This window comes from Epinephelus lanceolatus, chromosome 11 (assembly GCF_041903045.1).
Source record: "Epinephelus lanceolatus isolate andai-2023 chromosome 11, ASM4190304v1, whole genome shotgun sequence".
In the NCBI taxonomy this organism is placed as follows: Eukaryota; Metazoa; Chordata; class Actinopteri; order Perciformes; family Serranidae; genus Epinephelus; species Epinephelus lanceolatus.
This window is the reverse complement of record NC_135744.1, coordinates 13,179,288-13,207,168: the sequence shown is the minus strand read 5'-3', so window position 1 is coordinate 13,207,168 and position 27,881 is coordinate 13,179,288. Positions and strand designations below refer to the sequence as shown.

Here is a 27,881-nt window from a genome sequence, read left to right as displayed (position 1 = left end):
GCAATTTTAGCAACAGTAACAAGCTGAGACGCTGTTAATTAGAAAGTAAAAAGTTCAGGTCTAGCCTACGCACACGGCCTGTGATCTTGTGAGCATTTATACTTGTGCAGGGTTGTGTCTGTGTCACTCTGCAGTTACACCTCCAAAACACTAGTCAGCGGCAGGGTTTCTGTGAAGTGCTGTAAAGTTTAGTTGATTCAAAACACATATTAAACACACATTAAACACATATTACACATGGCTTAAGACAATTTCAAACATTTACACATATCAAAGAAGCACTATGTCAACGCAGAGCCTATGCTGTAGGTATGGCATTGAATCAACGCAGAAGTTTAAATTCCTCCTTGCATTACTGCCCAACACTGCTCAGGGAGGCCCAAGGAAAAATATTTGTGGCTTTGGGGAGGGTAAAAAGACCTCACACCCAGCCACCCCTGTCTTCAGTTAAATAAAGAACAGTCCCTTACATGTAAGCACTGCTCTTAGTGCAGGACTTTATCTGGCCTTGTGCTGTATTTAGTTTATTCAGTTATCAGAATACTTCCTCCATCAACACACACACCTGTCTGAGACCTACTTTGTCTTATTTTTTATTTGCATGTTCATTGGTGATGCTTTTATTTTGAAGGCCGCAGCCGGACATCCGTGTTTACTCTGCTGGCTTTTCGTTGGCTGAACTGCTGCTTAACCTGTTTGTTGATCGCTCTATGAGGCTTATTAACGCCCCGACTTTATTACAAGCCGGTCCCATTTCTCAGGGGGCTTTAAGTTGCCGTCGCCAGGAGGAGGTCGCTGGCTCTCTGGCAGCAGACATAGCAACACAACGAGTATGTCCTCAGCTCTTATCTGGCGACGGAGTTAAAGTGAGAAGAGGCTTTTCAGATGTAGCTTGTTAGCTAGCTGCGTCGCGTCCAGTGTACACACAGTCTTTTTGTTCTGCTCTTCAACAGCCTCTGCATGACAAGTCATCACAAGTGCTGAGGACAGACAGGGCGCAAACACAGCGACTGGCTTGTTGGAAAACGTGTCAAGAATAATCCCTGGTTGTCAGTCACCAGCCCCGGGGCTAATCCCCGGTCGCCGACCGACTTAATGGCCGGAAATCCGAGGAGGGGCGCCGGTCTCATCGGCTTGATGAAGGACGCCTTTCAGCCCCACCAACAGCCTCTCCAGCCTCACCAACCTGCCGTGGTCGATAAGAAAATGGTGGAGAAATGCTGGAAACTCATGGATAAGGTACTGACTGTGTGTCTATATCAGAGTTAAAGAAACCGTTAAAAACACAAAACATGGAACTGAAAATGAGTCACTTGACTTTTGTCAGTTATCAGGAGTTTTACATGCAGCCTTACTTCCCTCTTTTTCATCATCAGTATGGACAAAACATGTTGTTTTCTTACACCTGAGATGGAGATAGATTTGTCTCAACATCATCTGTGTGTAAATGTGTAATATGTAAATATAAAACACCTTCTACAAATATAAAAGAGGCTGTAAGGGACTGTTCGTTATTTATGAGAGGGGAGGGAGTGGTGCAGAAAGAAGGAAGTAAGTCAAATAATTTTTTTAAAATGGCTGTATTTTGTATTTATTTTACTGCTAATTTTAGAAACAGAAATTATTGTTGGATCTAACTAGGAATGTATGATGTAGAATGTTTTGGCGATATCCGTTATGCTGATTTATAACAACTTATTTGGCTGATAACCCATACTGATGTATCCATTTTTTCCCCTCACAAAGTCGTAGTGATCATCAGCTCTCTTCTGTAGTGGAATTAGCATTATATTACGCATGCATACTCTTGTTTTTTTTTAAAGGGATTTTTAGGGATTTTTTTCCTTTATCAACGGGACAGTCATTAGCGTGACGGGGGGAAGGAGAGGGGGTGACATGCAGCAAGGGGCTGTAGGTTTTAATTGTTGGGCTTCAGATATTTTCAAGTCAAAAGGCTCAAATTCAAGTGACGTCTGGAGTTGCTGATGTTAGAATGTTTTCACACTTGGTCCTTTTTAAATGAACCGAACTCAGACCTCTTAAAGGGGAACAAAAAGTGGACCGACAGAAAAGGGACTCAGTTCTTCTTGCGGTCACATTGTCAGTTCATTTGAAAAAGGACTCAGTTCTCTCTCTGGCCAACTTCAGCTCTGATGGGGCCTCAGTCCGCTTTCTGTTCCCACTATATATAATATATATCGATGTAGCTTTGTTTTTACTTTGATGTGGCTCTGCAGTGTGGTTATGAATTTAAATTGGAGGAAAACCTTGGCGTTTCTGTGCGTTGTGGACAGTTGATGATGATTTCCTCGTTCCATATCTGGGGGAATGCAGTTGTTTCATCGTCAGACCAAAGTGCTCCTCGTCCACTGGTCGTCCTGTCGTTACCTGGGGCCATGGTTCTGTTGTGTTATTATGCGTCCCACTGAAATAGCGTGTGATCTGTCTACGGCAAAACTGGAGGGCTACAATATAAAAGCAAAAGGTAAAGTGGACCCGGAGTGCTTTGTGTTCACAAGGCACAGGTTAAGTTAACTGTACCGCAGACTTGAAGCCAGGTGGTCTGAGTTCGGTTGTCTTGGAGTGTTCACATTTGCACAAAAAATGCTGAGTCACCGCTCTAAGTCTGCTTAGAGGGCTGAAAAGGACCAAGTGTGAAAACACCCTGAAAGTCCGAGTCGAGTTGCAAGTCTATTTTGATTTGAACATGTTGAGTCTAAAGTAAAAAATAAATTGACTCAAATCTGACTCGAGTCGAAGTCTGCACCTCTGATGTTCATATGTGTTACCGTGGTTACATGTATGCATTATCAGGGCTTGACGCTAACTTTTTTTCCCAAGGAGCACATGTGCTCCTAAGTTGAAAAAATAAGGAGTGCACAAAGAACTTTAGGGGCACGATGTAAATTGATCAAATAATGTGTTTTCCGTAATAAACGTGATGCAAATAGACATTTACAAGCAAAATTATTTAATGAATGTGTATACAAAATGTACAGAAAGGTAAAATCATCAAGTTTTGAAAAAGTATTGCAATTTAATTTTGTCTTTAATGTTATTATCTTATATATATTATCTTTGTAATATGATTATCTTATATAATGTTATTACTATCCTAAAACATTCTCCAGGTCCTCTGAAACTCTGCAGGACTTAAGCCTCTTTCACACAGAGCTTTCGCAGCGCCCACCGAGGGGTAGGGTGCAGAGGACAGGATTTGGGGGAGTACAGGCTCCATGGTGACCGCTTTCGGGTGTACTTCAGGCTCTGCTCTGCTATTGGACGCGCGGCGCTGAGGTGTCGTCACAGCGCGTTGCGGTGAAATTAAAAAAAAATTCGAGTGCAAGCTCGGTGGCAGAGCGGTGCGCTCTTGCACCACGGTAGCACATACACAATGAATGGGTTCGTCGGCGGAGGTCTGCGCTTTGCGCGCTCTGTGTAAAAAGGGCTTTATTTCCACCCTGCCCAGCAGCGGTACCGTGGCGAACGGTCCCTAAAGGCCTCTACACATGATCAGCTGTAAAACCGCTTTGCGCTGGCTGTCCCATTGTTTGTCTATGGAGAGGACAGCAACGCCTGACAAACCGGCACTGCTACCCTTGGCGTCGCGCACGATATTCATTGTGCCGACAGTGGCTTGGAAAACCGCCCATAACCGTGTCACATGGGAAGAGTGAAGGCGGCTGGAGTTCCTCCAACATTTGCGGTTAGATTATCATATTTTTTTATTGACAAAAATATAGGCTGCTTAGGCTGATTTTTTTATGCGCACATGTGCCCCTAAATATTTTTTACAGTTCGCACACACCTATTTTTAGTCGCAAATGCGATTGAAACGCTCGCACTGTCGAGCCCTGATTATCATAAATAGATTATGGCAGTGGCACCAAAGGGCGAGCCAAAATCTCAAGGCACACCTGCATTTATATGTGTCCACAGCAGTCTCTGTAATGTGTTTTATCACTTTTATCACGACATAAATGTTTGTTTTTGTTTACTAATATCAACTAACAATTGACAACCAACCGTTACCTATGAAAGATTAATGAAATTATTTAAGAATTCATTTTCTTTTCAAAACTTATTAAAGTTACATCACAGCACCAAGAACACATCCATTCAAACGGAAAAAATAATGTTAGATAATGTGATGTGTCACACAGTTATGATGCCTAAGCGTAAACAGTTACAAATAGGTTCCCCGCAAAGTTTTTTTTTTTTTAAAAAAAAACTAAATTAATTTTTCAGGTGGAGTTTGCCTCTTTATTAGGAAATGGGTGTGTACAAAATACTGATACACACAATTAAAAGTTCATTCATAACCTTTTGTATAGGCCCAGATGAATTTTGCAATAATAATGTGTGGTTATCACAAAATCCTGCGGCGCACCTGGACTTGCATCATGGCACACCATTTGAGAAGCACTGGATTATGGGATATACGTGGCCTTTATCAGGATCAATGAATAGATCGCGGACAGACGTCACGATAAGCAGATGGATTTATTATCAGTGTAGCTGTTGAAATCCTGCTAAAATCACATATCTGCTATCATAAAACTCTGTGGTTCATTTTCTTTCAAACCACAAACTGCACCAGAGTCCATTTGGAAGTGAACCGAGACCCACCTTTTTGAGAGGTCTCGGTTCGGTTGTTTGGTCCGCACCAGGGTTTGAGAGGCAGCTATCAAACCAGCCCAAATGAACCGTACGAACCTTGCAAATGGATCTGAGTTCGTTTTAAGGTGAGTTGTGAAAGCACGATTAGACAATATCTATTCTCATATCACAACATAGGTATAACATCTATATATTGCCAAGCCCAAGTTACCTATTGTGAAACAGATGTTCTCTCATTTAATAGACATTTCACTAGATTTAGTCTCAGAGAGGTATTTTGGCAGTAACTTAAGCTTTTAGTTTTGGAGCTGTCTGCTTCGTCTGTCTGGGAGAATTGAACCCTCAAAATTGGAGTACAACAGTGTCCCTGATGCATTATCTAATTGGGATAATTTTAGTGAATTAGGTCAGGGACGGTAATCTTTTAAATGACTTTGTGGAAACACCTCAAGGGCCAATGGGTGTCTGTGGGACTACACCTAGCTAATGTTTGGTGTTAGACTGAAAAAGGTGCATTTGTGTGTGTGTGGACAAAAGGCTTAGTTTTGTATATTCATGGCCGAATGTCACTCCTGTTTATCTTTTCCACAATCTTAACTAAGGCAGACAGGAGAGAGGGATGAGGAGACAAGAGTTCACAAGAGATTAATTCAGGAGGGCTGGAGTAAGAAGAGAGGCAGCTATCAGATAAGACAGAGTACAGTACACTATTTGCATGCCTGTTGTGCAGTGTGCTGTGCAAAGAGGTGGCTGTGCTGCCTCATTTACATCTATAGTACGATGTCTTCGTGTCACATGGAACTGACTGATCCCTTTTGCAGTCAGAGGGTTTAAAACTTCTTTTCAACGCAGGTCATATGCTTCCACTTAGGACTGGCTGGGTAATAATACAGTAATACAGTAGTGTTGTTTCTTTGCAGTGGAATTTTATAATGATAATATGTTTTAATGACAAAATAAGAAAATTAGTTACTGGAGTTTTTTTGTGAGGAGTTTTGTCTGACGGACTGCACGACAGTGGAGCAGTCTGCAGTTGCATCATCTTTAACCACATCTCCCAACTCTGTTCCCTCAGCCCTGAAGTAAACAAGACATTTGTTATTAACTGTCATGTTGTAAAGCAAAGCTCTCACAATTTTTTTGCCATGTATGGCACATAGCTTTTAAAAAACAAACTGTATACAATAAGTTAAAGGTCCCCTGTGGAGGATTCAGGAGCATCCATTTACAGTTTGGATAGTTTATAATCATCTGAAAATAAGATTTGTTGCATTTTCGTCACCTTAGAATGAGCTGCTTATATCTACACACGCAGTGGGTCCTGTCACACCAGGTGTGCCATGATATTCTACAGTAGCCCGGAACAGACAAATCAAACACTGGCTCTAGATTGGGCCACTTGCGTTTTCGTGTCTGTCACCATAATTCTTCTACATGCTTTGCACTCGGAAAAAAAGTTTCAGTTCTGCAACCTCACTGCTAGATGCAACTAAGCCCTACACATTGGGTCTCTAAAACCAAACTAGAATTAATGCTTCGTGGTTGCATGCATTGAGTAACGGACAGAAAAATGTTTTATGCAGAATATTATGATGTCACAGTGAAGTTGACCTTTGACCTTTTGGAAATGTCATCACTTCGTTATTTTATCCTGTTAGACATTTGTGTGAAGTTTCGTCATAATTAGCAAATTAATTCTTGAGTTATGGCCAAAAACATATCTTGTGAGGTCACAGTAACCTTGACCTTCAACCACAAAATTCCAGTCAGTTCATTCCTCAGTTCAAGTGGATGTTTGTGTCAAATTTAAAGAAAATCCCTTAAGGAGTTCTTGAGATATTGTGTACATTTGAGTAAAACAGATGCATGGTCACATTGACCTTGACCTTTTACCGCTGAAATCCAACAAGTTCATTGTTGAGTCCAAGCGAACATTTGGGGTGGCGGCGGCTTATCTACTACTAGCTACTTTTTAAATCTCCGGATGGTGGGTTGCATACATAACATGTCGTCTAAATGTCAAACTCACGCTGCCCATGGTCGTGTCCTGCTGGCTGTCCTGTTTAAACAGACATTGTTTTGACGCTTTTACTACCTCCAATGCCGGCGTAAAGGCGAGACAGCTCTGTCCCCCTATTCCACAATTGTACATTTTATACGGAACGGAGAGGCGGCATAATAGTGTGAAATTCCCACCTTGAAGAGGCAGTGTTAAAGGGGCTTTAGTGTCAGTTTCAACCAGTGTTGACAGTAGGAGGACGGTAAGCGCACATCCCAGCCCTGCTGTTAACTGCTGGTGGCTGATGCCCACTCTCAATTCTACTACGAATGGAACAGCTTGCACGCGTGCACCTGTCACATTTTAAATGCAAAAAGTATACCCAAGCCTTAAGTTGTTGATGTGGAGGATCTTGTAATTGCCAGTATGGACAGCAGGAATGATTCTAGCAAGCAATTTCAGCGTTCAGTACGCCGGACTGTTTCTGTCAAGACAGCCTTTAAAAATCACGAACCCCTCCTTTAATACAGTCTTTGTGCTTCCTATCTAGGTGGTGCGTTTGTGCCAGAACCCCAAGGTGGCGTTGAAGAACAGCCCACCCTACATCCTGGACCTGCTGCCGGACACCTACCAGCACCTACGCACCATTTTGTCCCGATATGAGGGCAAAATGGAGATCCTCGGGGAGAATGAGTATTTTCGCGTGGTCATGGAGAACTTGACCAACAAGACGAAGCAGACCATGAGCCTTTTTAAAGAGGCCAAGGAGAGGATGTACGAGGAGAACTCCCAGCCCAGGTAGACCTATATCCTGATGAAATGTCAGTCATTCCCAGTGGGGAGAAGCAGGCAGGGGAAAGGAGTAATGATGCAGGGAAAGTGTTTAACAGATGTTACAGAGATCAGACTTAGCGTTGTTTGAGTTGGCTCTGTTTTTATGAAATGAGCCCTGAAGATCATGATTGTATAAAACTGCCTGATTAGCAGTACTGCAGCTGACTGAAGCCACATCTGTGTTACAAGTGTCAAAGTTAATTCTTTATGGATTACTTGTGCTCAGTATTGGTTGATTTGGAATAGGTTGTCTCATCTAAGTGTTCATGCCTTTGTATATATTCAGTCTTTTGTATATACAAGGAAGACGCTAACGTTTTCCAAGCTAACAACAAAATTTTAAGTAAAGTAATTCAGTGAATCTCTGTTACTTTTTTATTTTTAAAATTAAGAAACATATCAAAGTCATTTACGTTGCAGTGGCCTCATTTGAACAACAGCTATAATCTGTGCATTTACCACTAGGTTGGCAAGGACCTTTTGCCCTAAATACAGTGCTTGTATGTGCTTTAAACAGGTCCGACAACCACTGAATGACACTGCTTTCCTCTATTTTTATGATTTCTTAAAAAAAGAAACATGACATGTTCATGTGAAGTCGAAACTTTCCACACTCCATTTTTACACTGTTGTAACACTGTGATGAAATCTAACCTATGACATTTTCGTAGAAATACACCAGCCACGTGAACAAAAGTTAAATCAGATGTATGATGGTGGCATGATTAGACTGTCGCAATCACATCCACTTCCTCTGTTTCTCAGAAAGTCATTGCTAAGGGAAAGTACATCCTTCCTCTGACGCACTCTGATTTTTATCAAGCATTTCCTCACAGATGCTCTGCATCAACAACTATTGTGAACCTCTGCAAATGTATCAGTCTCAGGCGATTTACTGAGTTCATTCTAGGTAAATGACCTGTTGGCGTCTTCAATTACTCACTCTCCGCCCCCATCAGCAGGTGCAATCGCTCACACCACTCCATCCTTGTGAATTTATTTTCAAATTAGAAAATAGTGGGCTCCTTTTTAGCTGAAAATTCTGTCATGAATCAAAAAAATCTATAGATATTAAAACACTGAAAAGAGGAAGTTTGATTTAGCTTGTAGAGAAGGCTACATTTTAAAGTTACACCCTTTGATAGGGATGGAAATCGAGAACCAGTTTGAAGTTGTTCAATCTAATAGACATATGCCTCCTAGTTTATCAGTTCATTTTATTGATGTTTTTCATTTGCGCGTTGCAAAAGTACAATGTCAAACTCATACGTTTACGCTGCTGGAAACTTAGACCAAGAAGGAGTCATGGCGGATAGAAAGAAAAGGTTCAAATGTGGCTTCATTTCATGAAGAAAGATGACAGCAGTGCTGCTTGTAATCAGGGGTGTCATAGTGGGGGAAGTGGGACTATGAAGACCGTTCTTTATGCCACCTTTGCAACTAAACGACTATGGCATCATTCTGCTCCAGTGTGTGATTATACACTGCATCCCGGCTTTGTGGAATCAAAAGAGGCGTGACATGTAACAACAGTGGCGGCCTTTTAGTGTGATATATAACATGCGACTACAGAGCTTTATAAACAATAAGAATGGCAGTAACAATCATTTACTGTCTCTGTTATATGGTGGCTGATCTCCTCCTCTGCCCGGAAGGTGAGGAGCTCCCCGGACCTCATTGTTTTTCCAATTTGCCGACATTTTCAACCACTGTTATTTTTTTTTTTTTTTTGAGTTAGCTGCTAACTGCTATCAGCTACTTGCACACATCAAACCGTCACACCAGGGCTACCCATGATCCCGTCCCGCTGGCTGTCCTGTTTATACAGGCATCATTTCTTCCTCTAATGCCGACTTAAAGGCGAGACAACTCTGTCCCCCCATTCCACGGTTGTACCTTTTATACACAACGGTGGGGCGGCATAATTGTGTGAAATTCCCATCTTGAGGAGTCAGTGTAAAAAGGGCTATGGATTCAGACAGAAAGGATGGGGGACCCAGAGAGAATGCTCATGCTTAGGACCCAAAATTTGTTGCTACAGCTCTGGTTGTAAAGTCTGTAAGACGAGAATTTAAAGTGAGGATGGAAACACCAGCAACATGCTAAAACATCTTTTAAACCAACAGCTAAAATTCCAGGTATGCCATGTATTTGACACGCTACACAAATGTCCAAATGCTTCCCAACTGAGCAGTAGGCCTGCCATCAGAGGGGTCAAAGGGTACAGATGACCCTGGCCCAAGGCCAAGGGGGGGCCATGTAAAGGAATCAGGTACAACAATTTACTTACTGACTAAAATCACTGACAATACAAGTTAAATGTATTTGCATGATAAATAAATGTCATTTTATAATTAAAACACATTTCAACATGCCATCTGATACTCCCACCCCCTGCAGGTACTGTGAAATGGTGTGGTCCATCTGACATGGGTCATGTGTGTGATGCACAGAACTCAGTGTCGTTAATGTAAATGTGAAGCGGAGCCGGATGAGCTAAGTCAGAATGCCTCACCAAAAATCAGGGGCTCCTTTAAGAAAAGTCAAAGTACAGAGAGAACAAGACAATGAAAGGAGAAGAGAGGCAACAGCCAGATGTCTGGAAAAAGAAAATGTGAACAAACAGCAGGTGTGACAGGCAGAGCTTATGGAGAGATTAATTTTTAGCAAATAAAACCTGCTCTATTAGGCTCAGTTTTAAAGCCACAGTGAAGACACGGGTATGAAATTAAACTTAAGACCTAAGCTATCCATTAGCACCAACCATGTCATGCTATCTTGTTGGAAAGGGGACCAAATAAACCAAATTGGGAATCAGTTATGTAACCAATGAAAAAATGGGACTGATGAGCACAAGCGATAACAGCATTGATGTCAATAAAATCTTATCTTATTTTTCCCATCCCTACTTTGACTCCCATATTAGAATAAGTAGAAGAAGAAGTAGAAGTAAAGCCGAACGTTTTAAAGTTTGTCTTGCGTCTCTTTTTGCCGTAATATGTGGAAGTTGACTGAAAAGCTCTCAGAGGAACTCGGGAAGTGTGAATAATATTAAAGATATGTTAAGTAAATACAGGTGTGATTTGCCTTGTGTAGTTCTAGATAAGCACATTCATTATGTTTGTTAATAATCTCAGACCAGTGATATGAATTTGGACAAACGCTGGAGCTCAGTCTGATCACTTGTGTTTGTTTCCTCCTCTCCCACTCAGGCGGAACCTCACCAAGCTGTCTCTGATCTTCAGTCACATGCTGGCCGAGCTGAAAGCCATCTTCCCCAACGGCTTATTTCAGGGCGACAACTTCAGGATCACCAAAGCTGATGCTGCCGAATTTTGGAGGAGGTCATTTGGGGACAAGTGAGTTTCTACTTTAGGTTACTGTAGATTGGTATGTTAAAAGTTTATGTTTCTTTTGGTTTGTGATTTTAAATGTTGTTCTGCAGCTTTAATTCAGGTGTTTAGTTTCATGATTAGAGCTTGTTTCACACGTTTTTACATTCAATTCTATTTTTGTAAGTTAAATTTGACTCTGTTACAGCCTTTTATTCACACAGATTCTGTTTGCAGGGTTTCTGCAGATCCTTAAAAAGTCTTAAAGGCCCAGACACACCAACTTCAGAGAACTAGCGGCTACAAAAGTCGACTGTTGTTAATTGGTATTAAAATGTCTTAAATCAATCTTTATCTTAAAATAAAGCTTAAATTGGTATTAAAATGTTTTAAGTCAGTCTTTATCTTGAAGTAGGATTTTACAAATCGGGTTTTTTTTTCTGATGGAGCATTGTAAAGTCTTTAAACAATTGGTAACTTTTATATTTCTAAAACAATTTACCAAACGTCTCTCATATTAATGTCACGAAGATTAGGATAGTAGAACCAACAACGCTAACATTTATTTTCTGGCCAGGATGCTCAGAGCAGAGGATCCACTGTCACAACATGGAGAAATATAAATTCAACTAAAATGGGCCTTTTAACCAAGACTTGGTGGCGTGGCTGACACCGGTACAAGGCAAAGCATTTGAGGCTGTGTGATTTAATGCCAAACATATTTTAAACTCAGCATGATGGGAATCAAGGCAGTGGAATCTCACACGCAGGGTGCAGAAACACAATGCCACCCAGAAAACTCGCCAACAAATGCAACATGTTTACCCGTTCTGTTGTGCCCTTATCTCCACCACAAGATGAGAAAGTCATGTTTTATGTTACAATAAACATTTTGGCAAAATTCTCCCTAACCCTACGTGTGAGTTCATGTTTCCCTTCAGTGGGGGTTATTGTATAATTGTTCTTAAATTTAATTCAGAGTGGCTTTACAAAAGTCTAAACTCTAACTTGTCATAAGCTGTAGGTGTCCTGTGTTTAGTAAGTTACTGTCTGAGCTTTAGGTTTTGAGACTGTGATATTCAAACTTATGAATATATAAGTTCCTTCAAAACCTGTAACTTTCTGCCCCCCCCCCTCCTCCTTCCCATGTGTTGCAGGACCATCGTGCCCTGGAGGACATTTCGTCAAGCTCTCCACGAGTTTCACCCCATCAGCTCGGGCCTGGAGGCCATGGCTCTCAAGTCCACCATCGACCTCACCTGCAACGACTACATCTCTGTCTTTGAGTTTGACATCTTCACCAGGCTCTTCCAGGTAAAGCGGGATTTATACTCGTGTGGCAGACCCTACGCCATAGCCTATGCCAAGACATTATCTGTGAATTTTGTTCCTTTAAATCCCCCACTATGAAGAAATAACATTCTTTGCTAGCCTGATGCTAATGGCAGTACTCAGCAGGTTGATAAAGTGTCTCTGCTGTTTCACGCCTTCATTTCTCCTTTTTTTTACTCTGTGTGCTCGTCCCCAGAGGAAATGTCAATTACACTGGTGTTTGTTGATATACGGTTGTCTATGGCAGTAGATCACTCTGTGTTTCTATTGGTCAAAGTGATGGCTGTGGCGGGAGAAGTCGTGGAAAGACAAAAAGAAAAACATGCTAGACTTTCTGTTGGGATATGGCGTCGGTTGTCGTCTGTTATGACACACTACACACAGTAAAACAATGGATTATTGCCTATGACACTTGTTGTCGTTCAGGATCTGAGCTGACACTATACAACACTACGATGGGCTATAACCGAGCTAATGTCATGTAGTGTGTACCTGGCACCAGGCCCAAAGTTATGCATATTTAAGGGCGGGGCCGCTTGAGGCTGTCTGTGAGGCGTTGCTACAGTCTGTAAGTCAGATCCACCCCTCGCTCCTCCACAGCTCCACCCACACGTCCAAAAAATCACTTCTAGCTCCAAAAAACCAAGATGGTGACGGTCAGAATGCCGAACTCGAGGCGAAGTCACGGAAGCTACGTCCATTATTTTACACAGTCTTTGCTACTCACGTTTTTTGTTTTTTTTTTCTTTGCAAGTACTTGATTATAGATGTTACCTAAATTGCCCATCCCTACTCTGAATCACATTTTAGTGAAAGGCAATGAAATTTAGAGGCTTCCAGTCAAAATCGGCACATAGAATCAAACCTTTTGTTTTGTAGAGTGGAAGAACTTTGGCACTTTCAGTTATGTTGGTTTTTGTCTCTTTGAAACCTTTGTGTACGTATATGTTGTTGTCGTTAGCCATCTTCCTCCCTGTAGTTGCTGGTAGACACTGCAAACTGTCACAGTCTGATTCCTGTCTGGATCATGCAAATCTGATTTGGGCATTGAAGTTGAACGAAGCCTCAAAGCAGTCGATATCTGCATCATGAACTCCATCTTGTTTTGCAGCCATGGTCGTCCCTTTTAAGGAACTGGAACAGTCTGGCAGTCACACACCCTGGGTACATGGCCTTCCTAACGTACGACGAGGTCAAGGCGCGGCTGCACAGGTTCATCCACAAACCTGGCAGGTAAATATTTCTACATCATAATCCGATGTGGACCAGAAATACATTGAAGTAAGGAAATAATTGTCAGTTGAGCTGTTGCTTCGTCATGATATTACAGTTGTGGATGAATCTAAGAGGGATAGGAGATTACTCAAGATAAACACATTGTTCCAATTAAACACTGCCAGTATAAACTGTTGGTTGAGATTGTCGTCTCCCTCTCAGCTACATCTTCAGACTGAGCTGCACTCGGCTGGGCCAGTGGGCAATTGGCTATGTGACAGCTGATGGGAACATCCTGCAGACCATCCCCCATAACAAGCCACTCTTCCAAGCCCTCATTGACGGATACAGAGAGGGATTGTGAGTGCCATTACAACACAGTGTCAATGCACCATACATACATTTTAGGCTTGTTATAGCTCATACATGCCTCTAAGGATGGGTAAAAAAAGATTAAAGACGAAGACATAATGACTCCAAAACAGCTAGAATGTTTAGTCAGTGTATTGAAGTTATAGTATTGTCTTTTAATGTGTCAATAATGGGAGTAGCAGTAACTTGATTTATTAGAGCTACAGTGCGGGACTTCAGCGTATAAATAAACCTCCACTACATTCGCGCCCTTGCAAAACGAGTTGCTGCCAGGGAAAGCTCTCTGGAGTTTTGGTGTTAGGTGTCTATAGCAACTTTTCCGTGTGGACGCACAGGAAGTGATGCATTTTACATCAACTAGCCAGAGTGAAAGGGGGGCGTGATAAATTTATTTAGTTTGTTAAATTTGTTTTTTTGTTTTTTTTGTTTTTTGTTTTTTTAGGGATGCACAATAACATCGGCAAATATGACAAAAAGAAACGTTGGAAATGTTCTTTATAAATATAAATCAGACGATGAAATAACAGTACTACTCACTGAAAACACAAACACATGGTCTTAAACCAGGGTATCACATAAGTAGGCCTACATAAAGTGGGGTACAAGCATACAGATAAAGAGGTATATTCAGTCAGGATTCGGAGAATAAAGTTGCATAATTTTCATCGTACATGGATATATCGATATCAGTTATTGGCCAAATGCGATGTCATTTATTGACAAAAAAAATCCAGCATTGTGAATCCCTAGTTTTTTTTTTGTTTTCTTTTTGTGTTTGGCGCTGCTTTTCATTTCGTTTTCTCAATGCTTCATCTGCTGTCTACTATGTATGTTGATGGTTTGAAATAAAGCTTAGAGGGGGGGCATATTTTTAAATGTATAATTTGAAAGGTTTCTCCTGTAGCGGAGAAACTCACAAAGAATTAACATCTGTTGGCTGTTTCACAATCTTTTGACTCATTGTTTTTGCTTTACGACTCTAGTTAAGACATTTCTTGTAACACTAACCTGTGTGTGTTTACATCTGTTGTGGCTCTCTAGCTATTTGTTCCCAGATGGTCGTGCACAGAACCCAGACCTCACAGGACTGTGTGAACCCTCTCCACAGGACCACATCAAAGTTACTCAGGTTTGGACTTGTTTGTTTCTCATCTGTAAACCAGTCAATCTCGTTCTCGTGCCTTGGGAAGGCCGTCAATAGTAAACAAGTTCAGTAGACACACTGCAAGAGATGCGTAAGGAAATCAGTGCCACCATGTCACGCGCCAAAGTAGACCATAAACAATGAATGGATAAAATCTTCTAGGCTGAGATTGATGTGACTAAGTGTTACAGCTATGATGTTTAGTATAAACAGCCTGTGTCTCCTCTTTCTCCTCCTCCCTCCCTGCAGGAGCAGTATGAGCTGTACTGTGAGATGGGCTCCACTTTCCAGCTTTGTAAGATCTGTGCAGAGAACGACAAGGATGTGAAGATCGAGCCCTGCAGACACCTGATGTGCACATCCTGTCTGACTGCCTGGCAGGTGAGGCTGCCTTCACACTATAAAGTTTTATTACGTTGTTTTCTAGCTGCTCTGTGAGTCCAGACAGTCAAAGAGGAAGAGTATCGTTTTGCTTACTGCTGGAAACATTTATGCAAATAAAGCTATGATTCAGTCTTGCTAAATATTTGCACTTTTACTGCAAATTTTCTTTGTATTTTAGGAAGACGTTTCACTGTTTCACAACACTTTTCTGATCTGATCTCTGCCAGATGTTAACTTCACGTCCTCCATGTTTATTTAATGTCTTGATTAATTTAGCTTAATATACATTTCCTCCACAGCACAGATTCCTTCAGATCAAACTCTCTTCTCCAACAGAAACTCTTTTGATTCAGATTTTTTTTTATTAATGTTAAGATACCATCAACGAAACTCAACAACTCAGCCCTTGTCGGCATTCTTATTTGAACCATCTAAAAGAAGTGTGGAGTTCCTTGACAGTAGCTTCACACTGAGCAGTGATTGGACATAATTAGTGTATCAGTGCATTAGTGTGACAGGATGATGATGACAATCGCTGTACTGATGGAATTATTCGTCATGTGTTTGCTCACATGATAAATTCAGCATATTATCCTGTGATTTGCTTAAAGGGACATTTAACCAGCCTCGTATCATCATACTGTCGGTTTCTTCCCTCCATCTTGACAGCACCCAGACCTCCCCGCTCATTTGCCTGCAAAAATTGTTTTGCATCATCCGACAGATTTTTGGTGGCTGTTGTTAAAACTACAGATTGTACTTGCACATTTTTGTAAGGAAAGACACAAAAGGTTCATCCCAATACATGGTCTCACATCCACGTTTCCTCACTTGTGTCTCTTCCTCGCATCTTATCCGCCCGCATAAGATGTGAGGATGAGATGCAAGGAGAGAGGAAACAAGGAAATGTGTCTTTAGAGAAAAGAGACATCTTTTCCTCTGAAGTGTCACAGGAAGCGTTGCCTGTTCCTGGTGACGGTGGCAGCTGATTATAGCTGGACCAGGAAACAGTCGGCTTTATTCACAACTGTTGAGACTTGTCGGCACACACATTATTGGCATCTGTATTCATTGATATTCTGATTATGAATTTTTTATTCAAAAACCCAGGATATGATTATTGTGTCTCTTAAACACTGGAAATGATTGATTAGGATAAATGTTTTAGGGAAAATTGAAATTTTGTTAAAATCAAAATCAAATCACAGCAGCTGCCACAAAGTCACTATTTCCTCTTACCCACTACCTCGATCGCGGAACAGTTAAAAGACAATGTTCGGAGGATCTGAGAGGTCGGGAGCTGGAGTAGGGGCAGAGAAGTTCAGCAGTATACTGGAGTGCCAGCCCATGTGCGGCTTTAAAAACGAAGCAAAACAAAGTTACTCATCAAACCAGACGCTCAGGAATGATCAGCCTCACGTGACTGAATGGAAATGACAATTAATAACATCAAAAGTATTTCTTGCTGACAGACACACTCTCCTGCTCTCTCCGACTTTAATTATCTCCAGAATAAAAGTTAATAGGGGAAATAAGAGATCACGAAAAGTGTTTCCGGTCTTTTAGTTTAGTTTAACATATCAGATCAGTCTGATCAGCTGCAGCATCCAATAAACAATTGATAATCAATAAGAAGGCGTGTCGGTCGGCAGAAGACTTAAATGAAATCTGCTCTCGTGTATCCTTGCTCATGGCTCCTCAGAGATCCCTCCCCTCTCTCCTCGACTCCTCCATGCACATCTAAATAATTCAGACATCCCTCAAGATGGCAGGTATTGATCAGTTTCCAGATCAAGTGATCGAGGACAGAGGAGTCGAGGAGGGATGTAGGGATGAACCCAAAGAGTATAGCCAGCCACCATATTGTTTCCTGTATCAAAACGGCCAAGCTCGCATTACGTCACCCACTTGCGGGAGCATTTATTGATCCAGTGCGGCAGAGTGCATTCTGGTAGTTGTAGGTTTTCTACATCTTGAGCAAAAGCAAATGCCACAGTCCTTTTCCTGTTTTCTCTGGTCATGTAGCACCAACTGCAAATGTGTGTCTTTCTTCTGCACAAACAGCCCAGTTTTATGAAAAGAACATCTTTCCAGTAGTGAAATACTTCTTTAAGTTTTAAGCCCAGTTACAACTTCAATTTGTAAACTACTGATCCATTTATTACAATCTTTTCAGATGAGAAAATTCACTCACAGCCAGTGATATCAAAGGAACAAACTTCATTGTAATCCTAACATAATTTATTAAGTAAACAAATGTAGTGTCCACTTGAATGTCCACAAGGTTTGTCCAACTCATAAATGTCCTCCTTATAGAGCCCCCTAGTCCGACCAAAAAAACAAAAGTGGAATATACATGTCCTCTTTTCAAAACTCAAAAAATACAAACCAGCTACAGCAGTCTACTGCAAAAAGGACTCCAGAAGAATTGAACTCACATGTAGAGCTCGCTCAGATGTAGACCTGTGGTTTGGTAATCTGGCCTTGGCTTGATTTCCAGTCTGCTCAGTAGTTGTGGTCCTCAGGTCACGCTGAAATTCTTTCTTCACTCCACAAAGATGAAGTGAAACCATTAAAAGGAGCAAAATGCTTTTTTCTCTCTCAGTTAAAGGCTGCCAGGCTCCAATATAACTTCTCCGTTGACTTCCAAACACATTTTCTTTTCCCCAACACCAAACAATTCTCTTCTCTTTGTTCTCCAGGCCACGCCCCTTACACCTATGATACTAGAGGAACAGATCACCTGACCAGTGTTGGCCACACGACACTGTGCATGGCAAACATTTATATTCATTTTATTTCATATTTTTAATTTATTTCGGTGTCATGCCTTTGGCCCGTCCCATCTTCCAGTCGTTGCACATTCGAAACAAAACGTGGAAAAAAACATTGACAAACGAAACTGGCAACAAGGACACAGTGCACCAGAGGTTAAACTCAGCACTCTGTTGTTTCGAGTGTCAGAACAGATTTATTAATGCAGAGCAATTTTATTTTACTTTGCTGTTTTTAAGGTCCATTTTTCAATGTTAAACGTTCTGCAGATGTTTTTGTCGTCAATGTGCCCCTCACCTCCTTACATCTTTACCTTGTTTTATGCTTTTGAATCATGGATTTTGTATTTAAAACAGTTTAGGTTTAACATGAAAAGTGTTCTACACTGATACGACTTGTTTTCACCATCATTCTTCACATGTTAAAGAAATGCTCGCAGGTGTCATCTGTGTTTGAGCTCATATCTGCCTCCTGTGTGTGTGTGTCTATCAGGAGTCGGAGGGTCAAGGCTGCCCATTTTGCCGCTGTGAAATTAAAGGCACGGAGCCCATCGTAGTGGACCCCTTCCACCCGAAGGCCAGCGGGACCTCCTTTGCTGGTTTCCAGGGGTCCAGCAGAGCAGAAGCTGCGGGGAATGACGAGGAGGAGGATGATCGCCTGGAGGACCACCTTGTCATGAGCAGGCTGGCCTGCTCCAAGGTAATGTCAGGAACCCTCCAACACACACACGTCAACTTGACAGACATACACTTACACAGTCACATACACAGTCAGATTTCGTCTCAGGAATCTATGTGGGATCATTTAAGTCTTTATTTAAGGATACTTTATTTTATTAATTTGCAGTGAAATTTACCTCTCATTGCTTTGTGCCATGCAGCCTCTCTAAATGTATCTGTGTGTGTATGTGTGCAGGTGGAGCGCCCACCATCTCCAGTGTCTCAGCTGCCTCCAGTGCCCCCCCGACTGGACCTCCTGCAGCAGAGACCCTCCAGCTCCCACAGCGCTCAGGTTCAGGGAGCTACAGCCAAGGTAAGTGTCGCCCTTTTTACACAGAGATGGCGCTATAGAGCCGCGACTGAATCCCTTCTTTATGCCGCCTTTGGATTTTTACACAGAGACGAACAACAGCGGCATCATTCTGCTCCAGTGTGTGATTTTAGACAGCACAACAATGTCAGCCTCTAGTGTGACATATAACATACAGGTTGGCAGCACTTTCTAAACAGCAAAAATGGCATTAAAATGGCAATAACAATAATTTAGCATCCCTGTTATGTGGCGGCTGATCTTGTCCTCTAAGAGGGTAAGGAGCCCCGGACCTATTCTTCTTTGAGTTAGCTGTTAACTGCTAACAGCTACTTTTTACATCTACTGTGGTGGGTTGCACGCATAACACATGGTCAAAACGTCACACCTGTGTCGCCCATGTTCCCGTCCTGCTGGCTGTCCTGTTCATACATCAGTGCTGTTACTATCTCTGTTCCCAGCTCAGAGGTGAGACAACTTTGTCCGCCCACTCAGCGATTGTACCTTTTATAAAGAATGACAAGGCGGCATAATGGCGTGAAATTCTCACCTTAAAGAGGCGCTGTAGAGGGACTTGTGTGTGTGAGAGTGCCTTTAAGTGGAACAGAGTTTTAACCGGGATCGATGGTCAACAATCCTCTAATCTACTGCCAGTGGTACTAACACAGTCAACATCAGGTTGTGTGTGTACGTGTGTCTTTACATCCTCTCCTACCTCCACCACAGATGGCAGCCACTCACCGAGATAAGCCTCTACCTCTGCCTCCAGCCCTGAGAGAGCTGCCCCCTCCTCCCCCTCCGGAGCGCCCCTCCCTGGTCGGCCAGGACTCTAGACTCCAGAGGAGACCCCTGCCCTCCACCCCCGACCAGCCCGCCTGGGCTTCCAACTACATGGTCCCACGTCCGGCAACCAAGGCCCTGTCAGGCTTGTCCTCCACCCCTCAGAGCAACGGAACCAGCGCAGAGGGAAGCAAACCTCAGGCAGCTACAAATGCTGTGTACTGCCTGGCTGCAAGGTACGGCGCTCTGCTGCTGTGAGCTGTGATGGATAGGTAGCTGTTGTCTCATCAGGAAGGAAGAGCAAACAGCTGTAAAAGAACCGTAGGACAAAAGTATATTCACAGTTTTTCATACTCAGTCATGGTGTGACCACTTTGTCCTGGACAGATCATTGTCATCTTCTAAATATGATGGTTTCCATTTTTAATCAGAGTCAGTGACATGGCGTAGGAAAAATATGTGAGGAAGTTGAGTGAGTCAGATCTTCTAAAATATAAGGCATGATGTGCGATGCTGCCGGCACATCACAAGCAAAATGACCCTGTTGGGATTTAAATACCTTTACAAGATGCAAGAATACAGCAGACATGAAGTATGGACATATCATACACATAAATGGCACACATCTTTTTTCTATCGTAACATGTAAAAATAAACACAGTAATGCAAATGTTATTACCTGCTCAGGTGCAAAGTACAGAATCAATAGCGTGATGCAGGAATGAGTCCTAAAATCCAGAAATGAGTTAGCAGATGGTTCCCTTGTCTAAAAGTCAGTAGGTTTTTGGAAAAGTTTTTTGGTTAGATGCCTGAAATACAGTCTGTGGTGAACACAAGCTTAAGAGACTTTGACGTTTTCTTCTATGACACAAAATACGTAGGTAAATCCCCCACTCATGAATTTTTTAAGCTTTTGTGTGTCTTAAAAAAAGCAAAATTAAACTACAAAGTGTCATCATGCATAACTGTGCAGAACATGGCTTTACAGCCTTGTTGTGGTGGCAACGTTAAATCATGCAGCAGTAGCAATAATACTGCATGCATTTCACCTGTTTTTTAGTAGCGGGACAAATCATGTCCTGCCAAAAAAACTATAACTTATCAATACAGTAATTCCTAGGGTTGGGTACTGAAACTCTGTACTTTTTGTACTTGTACCGATTCACGTCGGTACTACCGAGTACCGATTCACTTAAAATGAATCGGTGCCAAATTTTGGTACCTGAGGTGGAGGCGGAGCGAGAGCGCATGACTCGCACCTCAGACTCAGTAACAATGGCGACAAAAAAAATGTGCAGACAAAAGTTAACGTGCAGCACTGTTCCTAAATGTTCTCAATAAAATGTTGAAACTGAGAAGTTTAGACTATGGGCTCGAACGACGCATAGTGCGTCCAAATTCACACCTGTTCTTCTCTGTGGATTTTCTCCGCAACCGTGCGTCGTAGCGAGAAGCCACGCATATCACGTGAAACAGCAGAACTGTAGCTTTCCGATACTTGTCGGTAATCCAATGTTTTCACAGCGAAAAAAATTGATAAAGTTACAATAAAATGATGTATAACAGAGCTTTCATACAGCTTTGCACACACATTACTGTTGGATGGATTACTCGCGAACGCAGGCTCGCACAGAAATGCCATGCATATCACGTGAAAGCGCAGGACAACACACATCATTGTTCAGTCCCATCATGCTATAAATCCAGATCAATTGTCTACAAAATAAAAACCTGACGAATTTCTTTACAATCCATTATACAGATCTTGTTATCAGTCACTTCATATAGTGAGGAATATCGTATCTTACCACGTCTTAGGCTTGCGTGTGTTTCTCCCTGTCTATCCACATTTGTAGTCCGGCTTTCAAGATGCAAATATCTCCATATTGTCCAGTTGACACACCATCAAACTTTGTATGACAAGACAAGCGCACTTCACCTTTGCGTACCCAGACAACTGCAGCCTAATTATGCATGCTGACAGGGCCGTAGTCACCATATACATTGAGGGGGACACGTGCCCCCCAACCAATGTCCAAAATTCCCCCCCAATATATAACTGAAACTGAAAAACAAATATTATCTTGGAGGACATCATTGCACTTGGTTGACTATTTTTCTATTATATTAGATATAAATATTGCATGTTTCTTTCAGATAAAACACATTTTTGATTTGTGAATGAGTCAATGGAATTTCTTGCAATAATGAAAAAATACTGTCAATCATGTCCGCCTGGCACAAACCACATGTTTTGGACAGCTGTGAAGTGTCAGAATGTCCCACCATCATGGTTCTTATATTGCCAGATTCCAGAGAGTCTCCCCTCTTCATATAGGGCAGAACTCAACTTCCAACTTGCTATGGTGAGATACATGTAAAAATATAAGAATTTAGTAACACGGATTTGTTTTTTCATTGATATAAAAATTAATATAAAATACAGGCACATAGAAGGACATGTAATGATGGCAAATCTGGTTAGCCCAGATTGTCCTGAAAAAAACAAGATATAGCATGTGTATGTAGCCTTTATAATGACTGTGATATGAGCTTAAAAGTAAAGGCAGTAAAAATACCCCAAAAAGGCCTAGGGCCCATACGGTTAAAAAGTACTGAAATAAGGTTCCGTTTGGTACCGGTACCGAATTCCAGATACTGGTACCGGTACCGTATTGGTTCAATTATGAATGGTACCCAACCCTAGTAATTCCGTATTTGGGTTAAAACATTATTTTTAAGAGATTGATTTATTTGAAATAAATGTACTTTATGAAATATTTTGATCCGCCATTATTTTTTTAACTTCTAGGCTTGCCCTGCGACAGAAAACAATCTTGACCGGGACAAGAATTCACAACTTTAAACATTTTTTTCTGCAATAATCTAAAATCGAATGGAAAAATTCCATTGGCTTTTCGTCGAGGGAACCAGGGCGATGTTAACTTCCACAAAAAAAGGTCATCCCGCAGCCCTCTATACGTGAGATATATAACGGACCTCACAAAATTGATTCACAGATCAAATGTACCAAAGGTTCAAATCAAAAAGCATCAGTGCATTTATCAGTTTGGTAATTTGAAATGTGAATTTTTATTTTCATTTATTTATTTATTTTTGGTAAAATATTGTGACAAAACAAAAAAAAAGGTTCAGGCAGCTACCGCTCTTCATCACTCATAAATTCTGACTTCAGAATCATCACCAAAGCTTAAGCCATCAGATTAGATACAGTCATTTCCAATTTAATACACCACGATCAGACAAGCTTCATCAAAAGAAACATGCTTCAGATAATGACGAAGACTATTTAATATCATCAACCTCTCACAACAAACTGAAAATAGGACAATTATTGTACCACCAGATGCAGAAAAAGAGAGCCACAAACTTCACCGGGGCACAAGACAAACATGTCCACTCTCTTCCTCATAGTTAGCTGTCTTAATAGAACCTCTTTCTGCAGCTACACGTCATAACCAAACCATTAAATGAGTCATACAATAAACTTCCAACATAAAATTAGCCTCTATAAATTGTGTATTTTTAACTCAAGGTTCACTTACTGAGATATTTTCCGAATAGCCTTTGTCTAAAGAAAGCTGGGGATACGGCTTTCGGATTGAGTTTATAATTTCTATCGCAGCAAAGGTCAAGACTGAACCTACACACTTAAACTGTGTATCCTTAAATTAGTCAGAAATAAGAGGAAATTTCTTTATAAGCCAAATCAAGACAATCCCATCATGCTTTGTGTTGTCTGTATGTGAACAGATCTCTGCCAGCGTCAGCAGTATCGAGTGCAGAGAAGCCGTCGTCCGACTGCGAGGAGAATGAGTACATGAGCCCCACCTCTCTTCCAGCCTCTGGTGCCCCCTGGGTCATAACGGGCTCCTTGGTGCCACCGCCACCAGCCCAGGCAAACCACCACAATGACATCAGGTAAAAAACAGGATAGCCAGTGGTGATGTTAGGGCTCCCCGGAGCCAATCATTGTCCTGGTATTGAAAACCAATCAAGTATTTTTCAGTGTCTCAGTGCAGAGATTGTAGATATTAAAAAAGTTCAGTACAGGCTGTATTTTCTGCTCTGCCCATGAGGTGACACTACATGCAAGCTCCAGCTTACTCTCGATCATATATATGTCGATACACTCGATCAGTATTGTTCAAACAGATGTGTTGATACAACAAGAAGGATGATTACAACAAGCACAGCAACAGAAATCACAATGGTACCACTGCATTTGTACCAACCCGTACAACCAATGCTTAAAAAAAGACAGACAAATGAAGATGAGGTCCAGGCCCTCATTAGTATTTGAGGACGTTCAGATCGACCTGGAGTCTGAGATTAGAGATCAAAATGTGCACCAGAAGATTTAATATTTAATACCTGGACAGTGTTACAGTAATACTGGACTAACTGCTGCAGTAATGTATCATGAGCAGTAATGTCTTTGTCCACCAGGGGGCTCTGGAGCCTCAATTTTTTTTGTCCGTGGATGTCCCCCCCTAAACCCACAGATGCCTCTCTTTCTCTTGTTTGCTGTGTTTCATCTCCTCGAGTCAGTAGTTTAAAAGAGATGATGCAAACGCAGTGTGTGACCAGAAGGCAGCAGCTTGTTGGGACCTATTCCGCTCATTTTCAGGTTCAGACTTGTATTTTGGGTTTTCACTAGAATATGTTTACATTCTTAATGTTACAAAAACACTGTCTTTTCCTCATACGGTCTGTGCTGGCACACCTGCATTCACCCTCTGTCTGAAACCCTCCGTTTTAGCGCCTGTCTCGTTAAGCCCCCCCTTCTGAAAAAGCCCAGTCTGCTTTGATTGGTCATTGTTTCAGGGTCTTCTGTATTTTGGTGTCTCGGCACCATCATTGCAGTGGGGAAAGACTGTAATGGAGTATCACTTCTGAACACAACCAGATATGTTCCAGCAGATATGATCCGAAATCAGGGAGAAATTAACAACGGTGGCAACCACGATTCCTGACGTTAGCATGTAGCTACAAGTAGCAGTGTATGTGCAGTTGGTGTAGCATGCCTGGAGCAGATGACGTCATCTGGTAGCCAAAATAGATAAATGTTGTGAACAGAGAATTCTGAAAGGTCTGGTTAGTTCATCCTGATGACAGGAACTTAACAGTCTCTGGAATCAGCGCCACCCCAAACTCTTTCCATAAATTAAAATCCAGTCAGGGCCAATCATGTAGTTCATAACGTAAGCAGCCAATCAGGGACTGCGTTGTAGCTAATGACTTAAAATGCAGGCTGTAGCTTGCAGAAGTTTTATTTCAGGTACGACTTGAGAACTTTATTTTTACTTTTTGCAGAGAGGACTTGATGTTGTGGAAAGACTGGACAGAAAGAATGATTAATAATAACACTCTCAATTATTATTTTCTCTCCCTCCTTGTCCCGGCAGTGAGGCAGCTGACAGCGACTCTGAGGACCCCCAAGTCTACGAGTCCATGTGTAACATCCAGGCCCAGGCTGGTTCCTCTGAGACGGCACAGGCCTCCGACCTGGGTAACATTCATAGCTAATTATGAGTGGAAATAAAAGGGGAATATTTCACTCCTCTGTTCGTAAACTGTAGTCTTTTTCTAATTCCAGTATTACTTCGCCCAGAGGCGCTATCACCACTGGTGTTAATGTTTTGGCCGATTGTTTTATGTACGTCAATTTTGTATGAACAAATAAATGCAGATATAGTCTCACCATGAACTGAACATTTTAAATAAGAGGGTGTTTATTGCATTGCGATACATCGTACAGATCTTTTTCTATTGTCTTCTGTTCTGGTCCCTCAGTGTGTGAACTGTGTCATTGTTTTTCAGACCTCCCTCAACATCCAGCTGCGATTCCCCAGGAGAAGAAGGAGGAGACCACTGAGGAGGATGTTTACGAGTACGACTGTCCCAGGCCGGTTGTCCCTCCCGCCCCCACCAGGAGAACCCTGTCAGATATGGGCGGTGCTTCAGCGGCCTTCAACGCTCTCAGTATTGACGGTGCCGTAGATGCCAGTAAGTGTTTCTGCAAATGATTTCTAGAGGATCTGGGGCCAGACACATAAACAATGTGTACCTTTTTTTACCACACATGAACTGACAGTTAAAAGTAGAGAAAGCGCGGTGAAAACATGCACACCTCACACATTCTTCAGACCAGGAGCACACATGGTTTTAGCGGAGAAAGCTGCAGGTGATGATGAGATGAGACGAGAATAAATATAAGTTGAAAGACAGATAACAATGTTTTTTTAAGGTTGTGTATAAAAAAAATTGCAGGCTGCGCGGCATTCTGTAAAATGTCATTCAAAGGCGCATTATAAACTTAATTTTAAATACTTCATGAGTGATACATTTCAGCATTATTTTTATTTACCTTCATCTCCCTGGTTGTTTAATTTCATCTTGTGAAACATTTTGAAAAATCAGTTTCAACATGAGCACTATGAATGACTCATTGATCATCCTTCTGATGTTTAATAATCATAATGATCGAGATTTTACTGCGACGATGGTTAGCAGAAATGTGATGAGTTAATGAGTTAGTGGTGCAGAGGCTACAAATTGCTACAACAGTGCGTAATTACAGCTGGACTGGCACTGTTGGAGAACCTCACCGATGCGACACGGTCGGTGAAATTGCGCTTTGTTGCAGGGTGTATAATTGTAGCAGAGGAGCAGCTGCTGCGAGTGAATGCAAACTTTTAGACTCAGCAGAATGAATGGTTAAGTTTCACTTTGAACGTGCCTGACGCTCTGCTGCTCCGTCTATGCCTCCGACAGTGTGGTGCCATAAAAACTAAACATATATATATTTTCCAATAGAGCTCCTAATGAATCTCCAAAAATAGAAAATATATTTGTGGCGGCAGATGTTTTCATCACAGCGGGCCGCCACAAATAAGTGAATGTGTGAGAAACCCTGCATTTATGGTGAACTGTGAGCGCCCATCATCACAATGATTGAGATTTAAGAAACAGATCAGGTTTACCCATACGAATACATAGGTATTTTACTGCCTTTGTGCGTACACACAGTTTTATGCATCTGGCCTCTGCTGTTTTAAAGCAGAATGCCACCAATGCAAGTGTCTGGCTGCAGCGGCAAAAACACAAGCGTTGCATTTTAATGTTTCAAAAGGTTGTTGTTCTGTCTTTGGATAATGCTGGTAGCCAGCCATCAGTGTTATAACATCCTGTCATTCATCTTACCATGATCTATACTTAGGTGTAGGGATGGGACGATGTATGATTTCATCACAGACTGCAATAAAAAACACAATAAGTTGATTGTGATAAATTTCCATTACTCTGTTATTTGTAAACATCACATCCAGCAGCACCCAAAGAGACTAAAAGAGACTCTTTAAGTAGTATTTTAAGACTTGTTACATATTGATGATTATCAGGATATGTTGAAGTATTTTGGCCAGGATAATTGTGCCAAGTGTTACCAGAAATCTACAGCTTTAACTGTCTCTGTTCACCTCCCTGACAGCTAAGTTTACCAACCAAAACCAAATCACCTGTGTGTTCCAGGTATGTTTGCAGCTGGTGTCGACCCTGAACGCCCCCCCAAACCTCTCCCACGTCGAGCCAACTCTGACCGACGGCCTCGGCCTTTAAACCGTGAATTTTCTGCTCCGCTGCCAGAGCTCCCTGGCCCCTCCTCTGCCTCTTCCTCCCCTCCTCCTCCTCCTCCTCCTCTTCCCCCTGCTCCTCCTGTAGGCCCTGGAAGCCTGGCCCTAAACGGGGAGATTGAATGCCTGATGTCCCAAGGCTACTCCATCCAGGACATCCAGAAAGCCCTGATGATCGCCCAGAACAACCTGGAGACGGCCAAGAACATCCTGCGCGAGTTTGTCTCCATTCCCTCCACGGCACACATCGCCACATAGTCACTCCGGGCGCACCCATCCTGTCTGTTTCGTCTCTGTCTCCACTCTGTGCCATTATCATGGATAAGCATTTACCAAGCACTTTCCTGCAGGGCCACAAGTACATGCCAAAAGGCTTTACTCTGAGGAGTAGTGCTGCGTTCACGTCATAT

At 42.0% G+C, this 27,881-nt stretch overlaps 1 protein-coding gene across 1 annotated transcript; it reads left to right on the top strand.

Annotated features, from left to right (window-relative positions):
- Positions 1-946: 946 nt before the first annotated feature.
- On the top strand, positions 947-27,881 carry LOC117269000 (E3 ubiquitin-protein ligase CBL-like). The gene is made up of 15 exons (XM_033645815.2): positions 947-1,239; positions 7,170-7,417; positions 10,666-10,812; positions 11,943-12,099; positions 13,229-13,350; positions 13,555-13,692; positions 14,746-14,833; positions 15,098-15,229; positions 18,500-18,706; positions 18,923-19,039; positions 19,763-20,052; positions 23,591-23,758; positions 25,246-25,349; positions 25,661-25,846; positions 27,371-27,881. The coding sequence occupies exons 1-15, from the start codon at positions 1,096-1,098 to the stop codon at positions 27,727-27,729; spliced, it is 2,607 nt and encodes an 868-aa protein (XP_033501706.2). The 5' UTR covers positions 947-1,095; the 3' UTR covers positions 27,730-27,881.

What these genes read in the sequence shown, in the direction of transcription:
- LOC117269000 (XM_033645815.2), top strand. Translation starts at nt 1,096, where the DNA reads ATGGCCGGAAATCCGAGGAGGGGCGCCGGTCTCATCGGCTTGATGAAG. An exon ending in TCTTCACCAGGCTCTTCCAG is followed by an intron (nt 12,100 to 13,228) that starts GTAAAGCGGGAT and finishes CTTGTTTTGCAG; the next exon opens with CCATGGTCGTCCCTTTTAAG. An exon ending in CCTGTCTGACTGCCTGGCAG is followed by an intron (nt 15,230 to 18,499) that starts GTGAGGCTGCCT and finishes TGTGTCTATCAG; the next exon opens with GAGTCGGAGGGTCAAGGCTG.